At 41.4% G+C, this 9,130-nt stretch overlaps 1 protein-coding gene across 5 annotated transcripts in view; it reads right to left on the bottom strand.

The window, feature by feature from the left end:
- Positions 1 to 3,543: 3,543 nt before the first annotated feature.
- The window catches only part of mideasb (mitotic deacetylase associated SANT domain protein b), a 70,697-nt gene continuing 65,110 nt past the window's right edge, over positions 3,544 to 9,130 (bottom strand). For 4 of the 5 annotated variants that reach the window (XM_078406207.1, XM_078406209.1, XM_078406210.1 and 1 more), the window contains exons 12-13: positions 8,708 to 8,895; positions 3,544 to 6,056 (exon numbers count right to left, since the gene is read on the bottom strand). In XM_078406207.1, coding sequence (XP_078262333.1) covers positions 5,891 to 6,056; positions 8,708 to 8,895 — 354 coding nt within the window. In that variant the 3' untranslated portion in view covers positions 3,544 to 5,890. The remainder of the gene's footprint in view (positions 6,057 to 8,707; positions 8,896 to 9,130) is intronic. The other variant, XM_078406211.1, reaches the window with a different exon arrangement.

Raw genomic sequence — 9,130 nt, 5'->3', positions numbered from 1 at the left:
AGATATGGGCATTGTTGACGCAGCAGTAGAGTTGCTGCCTTACAGCGCTTGCAGCGCCAGAGGCCTGGGTTCGATCCCGCCTATGGATGCGGTCTGTACGGAGTTTGTACATTCTCACCGTGACCCTGTGTGGGTTTTCTCTGAGATCTTCGGTTTCCTCCCACTCCAAAGACATACAGGTTTGTAGGTTAATTGACTTGGTGTATGTGTAAAATTGGCCCTAGTGCATGTAGGACAGTGCTAGTGTGTGGGGATCGCTGGTCGGCTTGGACTCTGTGTGCCGAAGGGCCTGTTTCCGCGCTGTATCTCTAAACTAAAAAAATGCAGTTTTATCCTGACTAGAAGGCATTTAGGTGTAAATGGGCCTGTAGTCACAAATAAGCTGGGTCAGTTAAGGATGCTAATGTAGAAACAAGGAACTGCAGATGCTGCTTTACACAATAGGACACAAGGTGCTGGAGTATCTCAGCTTCATGCTAATGTCCTTTTCTTGAGAACCATTATTAAGGCTAATTTTTTAATCTAGATTTATTTAGTTGGTTGAATCCATAGCTATCTGAAAGTGGCAACACAAGTAGACAGTGATAAAGAAGGCATATATTGCTTGCTTTCATCAGTTGGGGAATTGCATATGAGAGTCAGGAAGTCATGTTACAACTTTATAAAACTTTGGTTTGGATGTATTTGGAGTGTTGTGTGCAGTGCTGGTCTCCCCATTACAAGGAGGACATGCAGGTTTGGCAGAGCGTGCAGAAGAGGTTTACCAGAATGCTGCCTGGATTAGAGTGTTAACTAGGAGAGGTTGAAAAATTCTGGATTGTTTTCTCAGGAGCATCAGAGGTTGAGGGGCGACCTGCTGGAAGTATATAAAATTTTGAGGCATAGATAGGGTAGACACAGTCAAAATATTTTTTCCCAGGGTAGAAATGTCAAAGACTAGAGGCCATAGCTTTAAGGTAAGAGGGGGCAAGTTTTTTTTAAACACGGGGTGGTGTGTGCCAGGAACACACTACCAAGGATGGTGGTGGAAGCAAACACAAGTGTTTAAGAGGTTTTTGGTTAAGCTCATGGATGTGTAGGGAATGTAGGGATATCAATCACATGTAGACAGAGGAGTTTAGCCATCATGTTTGGCAGACTTTGTAGGCTGAAGTGCCTGTTCCTGTGTTTTACTGGTTTATGTTGCCTACTGTTCTCTATTGTATATTCTGCAAACGTTACTCTGCTGTTCAAGAAGGGAGCAAAACAAAAGAGGAGAAACTAAGGTGGTTAACCTGACTTCAGTGGTTGGTAAGATTTTAGAATCCATTATTAAGGATGAAGTTACTGAGTACTTAGAAGCACATGATACAATAGGCTGAAGTCAGCATGATTTTGTGAAGGGGAGATCTTGCTTGACAAATCTATTGAAATTCTTTGAGGAAGTAAATAAACAAAGTACAGTCAGTGGATGTTGTTTACTTTGATTTTCAGAAGGCCTTTGATAAAGTGACAGACATGAGGCTGTTAAACAAGATGAGAGCCCATGGTATTGGAGGGAAGATACTAGCATTGGTAGAGGCTTGGCTGAATGGCAGAAGGCAAAGAGTGGAAATAAAGGGGGCTTTTACTGGTTGGTTACCAGTGACTAGTGTTCTGCAAGGGTCGGTGTTGGGTCTGCTATTTTCACGTTTGCATGACGGAATCGACGGCTTTGTGGCCAAGTTTGTGGATGATACAAAAATAAGTGGAGGACCAGGTAGTGTAGAGTAAGCCAGGACTCTGCAGAAGGACTTGTTCAGGTTGGGAGAACAGACTAAGAAGTGACAGATGGAATACAGCGTAGCAAAATGTGTAGTCATGCACTTTGGTAGTAGCAATAAATGCATATTTTTATTTTCTATTTTCTAAATGGGGAGAGATTTCAGAAATAGGGGCTGCAAAGTGACTTGGGAGTGCTATTGCGGGATTCCCAAAAGATTTCTTTGCAAAAGGCATGAGAATGGGGTTGAGAGGGAAAGATAGATCAAACACAGTTGAATGGCAGAGTAGACTCAATGACCTAATTCTGCCCCTTGACATGTTTTGTGAATTTAAAGTGAACATTTGCTGTGGTAAGATTAGAGCCAATGTCTCAGGTTTCTGGTTACCAGACCAATAATTTATCTACTGTGTGTAGGAAAGAACTGCAGATGCTGGTTTAAATCGAAGGTAGACACAAAATGCTGGAGTAACTCAGCGGGCAGGCAGCATCTCTAGAGAGAAGGAATAGGTGACGTTACGGGTCGAGACCCTTCTTCAGACTGATGAATTTACCTACTGCGTTACTTTTGTATCTCGGGTGGAACCAGAAGCAGCAGGAACTAAGGCGCCCAACACCAGCTGGTACTTAGTACTTTCATCACTTGCCTTCTTGGCTCAAATCATCCTACCCAGACAATTAAAGGCATATTGACTCTCCAGCTAATTAGAAATTGAACAAATTCTTTGCTGCTCAATTGGATTAATCCTGATGAATTGAAATAGCCTTTTTCCTCATCTCCAACATCATTAAAAATGTAAAATACGCCTTTTAACTTTCCACAGATGTCAACTGGTAGTTGGCCTTCAATTGTTGAATTAACCCAAGGAACTGGCAAGCCAAGTGGTAAGTTTGCTCAGCTTCCCACCCCACCCCACCCCACATAGCCCAGTGGACCTGGTTTAAGTCTCTGTCCTCCTTTCTAATCGGGCACCGATACTTTTGCTGTGGCCACTACCAGCAGAGTATAAGATATCTTTTGAGATGAAAATTCAGGCCTCTATCGTTGGTGCATGCCCAAGTCAAAAGTCAGGTTGAGTTTGTCATATGTACAAGTACAGTGAGGTGCAAGTACAATGAAAATCCTGCTTGTGGCTGTATCACAATCACATAGACTGAGGCAACACACAAAAAACATAAATTATGCATGTTATATATAAATCACACATAACTTCTACAAGACAGTGACATTTAAGACCAGAAAAACAAGTCATTAGTTCAAAAATATAAAATTAGAAAACGCATAGTGCAAGAGGTGGTCTACAGTGTTCTGTTACAGAGGTAGGAATTAGAGTTGTTGGTTAGGGATACTTTTTACAGTGCCTCTGATGAACAGATGACCACCTCTATCTTTTGTCAAAAGCTCAACGATGAGTGGTTCAACCACCCATGGTAAACACATGAGCCCCATCAGCAACTCATGGGTTCAAGGCCCAGTCTAGAGATTTAACACACAGAAATAAACTTGGCCAACACTCCAGTGCAGTTCTGAGCAAGTTCCACACTACCAGAGCTGCTATCGTTTGGATGAAGATATCCTCTTAGTGGATGTAAAAGATCAAACACAAATTAAAGCAGTGGAATGGGCTGGTCCATATTTATCCCACAGTAAAACAGATCTCATCATTGACTTACTGTTGTTTGAGAGCCATAAAGTTTTCTTTCCTCAACCACCGACACCTTGTACAAAGAAACTATTAATTATCTACTTTTAATCATGGACAGATTCACCAAGACTTTAAATAAGAAAATTCCAGTTGAGGCAGCAATGTTTAATAATGGTTTCGATTTTCTTTGTAACACATAACATTGTCATTAATACAAAAATTATATTTCAAAGGGCATTTTTAACCCACTCTTAGCTGAAGTTTTAAAAGGAAAGGAGCAAAAGGATTGTTGAAAAGATATTTACAAAACCATTCACAGAAAACAATGTTCAGGCCAGCCTTGCTAAAATCAATGACATTACAAATCGTATAAAGTTTTTATACAGAAACCAACAGTAAGAATAAATAATATCTATTTTAATATATTTACAAGGCTCATGTTAAAATAGGCTGTTTAATTCAGTGCTCACAGCCATAGCTTAAAATGATTTATACAAATTTGTGCTGTATGTACAATAGCATGAGCAAAAAGCTGCAGTATCACATTTAAGATATAATATATATTAAAAAATAGGGTTGTTTAGCTTAGTGGCTATTTACCCTAGAATCTAAAAAATAATCCTATTCAAATTATTTTTAATATTAAATATAATTCTATTCTTTAAAAATGTATTTGTCTTAAAGTCATTTTTTCCTCTCTCCACATATCTTGCTTGACTTGCTGAATACTTCCAACATTTTGTTTTTGTGTTTCAAATTTCCACAGTAGATAATATTTTGCTTTTTACATAAATATTGTATCACTGATTAAAGCATAGCTTGCCAACTCTTCCAGATTGCCCTGGGCATGTTATAAATTAAAGGTTAATCTCTAGAGATAGATGTGAAAATAAATCTGGTAAACACAGGTACATCCGACCAGTGAGGAAGTGGTTGACACAATCAGTAGAAGTGGGTTTAATCAGCAATGTTAGCAGTGTGACCTCACTGGCAAGACATACAAGTTACATTGTTGTGCTGTTAGATACTACAGAATGCAACTTTAAGAAAGTCCTTTAAAAATGGAATTTCTTCCATTTGGTTTTGACATATTTACCTAAAAAAAACAAGGATAAAAACAAAAAGGTAGTTTGAAATGATGAAACTTGCAAGATATATATCTAACTGGAGATAGCAACCATACCACAGAAAATTGATCCAGGTCAATAATGGAGCCCACCAATTTACCCCATTCCTTTCATTGTGGAAGGAAAATGCAATATTAATGAGGATGATTTGTTGCTACTGCTATAATCTGAAATTACGTTGCCACTTCAAATAACTATCGTGCGCAACTTAATTTTGAAAGAAAAATTGACTGCATAGAAACTGAAGGAAGGTCCAGCAAATTTAGTGCAGTAGGCAACATGCCATGCTCTTTTTAAAAAAAATGTTTGCATCAGGACTTCAGCAAAATTAACGTTTCCTGCTTGCACAATTCCAAGCACGGGTATAACGGGTAAATAGCCTTATTCCATGCTCAGGCAGAAAACAATGTGACAAGTCACAACTGGACTTGATAACACCAGTGAAAATAATGACACAATGGATTGGAGAGGAGTTATGAAAAATGGATAATGTAACTAGTTTCTAAAGCAGACAGCACTTTTCAACGCACAGGATGTGGTGTGTCACAAAGGTGCATCCAGTATTCATATGGAGGGCACTGGAGTGTTGATTTGGAATGTGCTGTGTCTAGATATAATAGTTGAATAATTTAACCTAAGTGTGGGGATAAATTATAATGACAGGACATTCCCAATGTGTTTCACACGAGTGAAATTGCTAATCATCTGACTGAGCAGGAAGGCAGCTTTCAAATTAAATTTGCGGTTTGACATGAAAATTTACAGGGAACATTAATTCTAATTAGTCAAACTGCATAAATGAAGTATAAACTAGTTAAATGTTTGTGCTTTAACACTGTGTCAACATGTAACTTTATTCTGCCTGGTGTGATGTAAAACCAGAATATTGCAATTCTTTTATACTGAATATTTTTAATTCTGTGTGATACAATATTTAGCAACCTACACAATTGATGTGCAACACTTTCACAGCATCCAAGCATACTTTGAATCTCTGCAAGAAATATGTTGGGCAACTGTTTTAAAAAAAACTAAGTGATAGGGTTTACTCCATCAGCTAGACAGAATTAGAGAATTATGACATTTTACATTGTTCCAACATTCTGGCCTCTGTTGCTGATTGTCGCTTCAGACCAACGTAGTTGAGCAAATGGGCTATGGTGACAAAATGCAGTCTCTAGCTTCCATTTAAGAGTCTGCAGCCAGGAACAAGAGAGACAACAAATTGAGAGTTGGAATTACCCACAGGGATCGTGTCCAGCGTACCCTTGCTGACATTCAACGATGTATCCAGATAAGAACACAGATCATGTCTCAGGTTCCACAGCTGTTTGAAGGTCAAATAGAAATAGTTTGCTTTATCACCATTGCATAAATTAAATGTCCTGGCAATATGAGGAATAATCATTGCACTCCTCGTGCTCCTTTGGCAGCTCTTTTTCAACTGGACCTCGTTGTTTTAACTCTAACTCCCTCTGCTTCTTTTCCTGGACACTGTGGCTTTTCATGTGTGCACTTCGACTCTTCACTTTGTAGAATACCCTTGAACACAAAGATTGGGTCAGATGTCAGGCTCAAGCTGTGCATGTTTATTCAGGTTGTTACTTAATAAATAAAAGGAAGTGGCTGGACTCTGATATGTGGAAGAATTTACGGTTCTCGACTAGCAACCCAGTAAAAGTAATAAAATAAAACAAACTTGTCAGAATGGTGAGCGAAAGATACCCAACGATGTAGAGTAAGACTCAGAAGGCTATTTGAAGAAAAGGTGTAGGTTGGGAAGATGTTAACAAGTGATACAAAAACATCCTCTGCAACCACAAATGAGACCACAAGAACACCGTCCAGTGCCAGGAATAGATAGATTGAGGTGGCTGGTAGGGAGGGGGGGGGGGGGGAGGGGGAGAAAAAATTCAAATTGACAAGTTCCACGTTGCAACAAGCAATGTCGGAAGGACTTACACTGGTCATATCAGGAAATAGGAGCTCAATAAAAACATTGCTATCCTGTAGAGCACTGATTTGTTATTGCACTCTTGGTTCTCGGAACTTAACATTTAGAGATATGCATCCACATTCTTTAAAACAAGACATCAGGCAGAGTGCTGGTGTTCCAGAAGCTTGGTGTGAACCCATCCTCCCTGGTGCTGTGGGACTGGAACCTAGCATGAATTTTCCACTGGTGCTCACTCTCTGTGTGACGTCTGCCACACCACTCACGACTGAGATAGCTGCACCTGCTCCAGGTGTTGACAGACTGGACAGTCATTCTTTCCCTCACTGCCTCCAGTTGGAGCTGTTATCTGACCCATTAGTTTGGTTGCACAACTCTCCCCACCCATTGGATGATTGAGCTCAATACCTTTTTCAATTAACTGGCTGATAACAAAAGCATGTGTGCAATGCTATTTGTGTAGTAAAGGTGCCCAATTATCAAAAAGATTTTTAAAAAGTCCGAGCTATGGTAAACAACTTCTAGGAAATCTGAACAAATATTGTTTCAAGGAAAATTCTAAGGTGAATCAGAAAATATGGTAGGAGTGGAGAGGGGTGGGAAAGAGGAAAAAGAAAGGGGAGGAGAGAGAGTTGTAGTACGTGCAACAGACCAATGTTAGTGAGCGGAGATATCAGAAGGTTAGTCATAGTTCTTTAGAACATGGAAACGAGGCCTTTCAAACCAACATGTCTGCGCTGACCATTAAACATCCCGATTACACCAATCCTATTTTTTGTCCGCATGTACTCCCCCAAATTCTACCACTTACCTGTGTAAAAGGGGGAATTTACAGTTAATCTATTTATTCACAAAATGCTGGAGTAACTCAGCAGGTCAGGCAGCATCTCGGGAGAGAAGGAATGGGTGACGTTTCGGGTCGAGACCCTTCTTCAGACTGATGTCGGGGTGGGACAAAGGAAGGATATAGGTGGAGACAGGAAGATAGAGGGAGATCTGGGAAGGAGGAGGGGATAGGGAGGGACAGAGGAGCTATCTGAAGTTGGAGAAGTCGACGTTCATACCACCGGGCCGCAAACTGCCCAGGCGAAATTTGAGGTGCTGCTCCTCCAATTTCCGGCGGGCCTCACTATGGCACTGGAGGAGGCCCATGACAGAGAGGTCAGACTGGGAATGGGAGGGGGAGTTGAAGTGCTGGGCCACCGGGAGATCAGTTGCGTTAATGCGGACCGAGCGCAGGTGTTCAGCGAAGCGATCGCCGAGCCTGCGCTTGGTTTCGCCGATATAAATAAGTTGACATCTAGAGCAGAGGATGCAATAGATGAGGTTGGAGGAGGTGCAGGTGAACCTCTGTCTCACCTGGAAAGACTGTTTGGGTCCTTTGATGGAGTTGAGGGGGGAGGTAAAGGGACAGGTGTTGCATCTCGTGCGGTTGCAAGGGAAAGTGCCCGGGGTTAGGGTGGTTTGGGTAGGAAGGGACGAGTGGACCAGGGAGTTGCGGAGGGAACGGTCTGCGGAACGCAGAGAGGGGAGGGGATGGGAAGATATGGCCAGTGGTGGGGTCCTGTTGTAGGTGACGGAAATGTTGGTGGATGATATGTTGTATCCGCTGGCTGGTGGGGTGGAAGGTGAGAACGAGGGGGATCCTGTCCTTGTTGCGAGTGGGGGGAGGGGGAGCAAGAGCGCAGCTGCGGGATGTAGAAGAGACCCTAGTGAGAGCCTCATCTATAATCTATTGACCTGAACATCTTTGAGATGTGGGAGGGACACACAGGGAGAAAGAGCATACTCCACACAGACAGCACCATAGGTCAGTTTTGAACCTAGGGTACTGGAACAATGAGGTAGCAGCTCTGCAATCTGGATCACTGTGCTGTTGTCTGCCTGAGACATATTGCAGAAATAGCAAGAAGTGAATCAGCTCATCACACCTGCCCCAGCACATTGAAAGGATACATTTCTTGGCACACTCCTTTTTGGAAACATGGAATGTATGCTGCAAAAATTTACTTGTAGCAACATCCCAAATGAGATATTATAGTTGCAAAGGAAAACTTTTAAAACTAGAATTTTCTACATTAGATTAGGAAGGAAATTTTAAACAAACTTTAACATTTATGCAAGGAGGTATTAATTACTAACTGAGGCAAATTAAATCAAAATAAAACCTGTCATATTCAGGACACTAAATGGCATGGCATAAATGCCTCAGCCTTTCAATCATAAGTTTCCCACTTACTTCCCACACTTCTTGCAAGGGAAGATATTTTCTTGAGTTTGCTTGCCAAGCTTGGCTGTGTCACCCAACTGTACACGCTCGTTCCTAGACGATGTACGTGAAGCTGCCACAGTCGTTGGACGTCGCGGTCTGTAGTTGCATCGGTACGTGGGGTCGTGATTCTTCCGCAGGTGAACCTCCTGCGCCTGCTTCAAGAGAAAGGGAAAGAGCAGGACAAGGACATATCAGAGATGCAACTCTCCCACAAATACGAAGTATCTCACACAATCTCAGGAACCGTTGTAATGAAAAATGTTACCACAAAATAGAGCCTCTCAAACACTTTCTAGTGGATGCTTTCTGCCTTATAGAAAATAAGGGAGTAAATTCCTACTTAGAGCAGTGATAATGACTGGTTGAAGAATTAATTAGCCTAACATTCTG

The sequence above is a fragment of the Rhinoraja longicauda genome, chromosome 10 (genome assembly GCF_053455715.1).
Source record: "Rhinoraja longicauda isolate Sanriku21f chromosome 10, sRhiLon1.1, whole genome shotgun sequence".
NCBI classification, from domain to species: domain Eukaryota; kingdom Metazoa; phylum Chordata; class Chondrichthyes; order Rajiformes; family Arhynchobatidae; genus Rhinoraja; species Rhinoraja longicauda.
The sequence above is the reverse complement of the archived record's forward strand: the minus strand, read 5'-3'. Positions and strand labels throughout refer to the sequence as shown.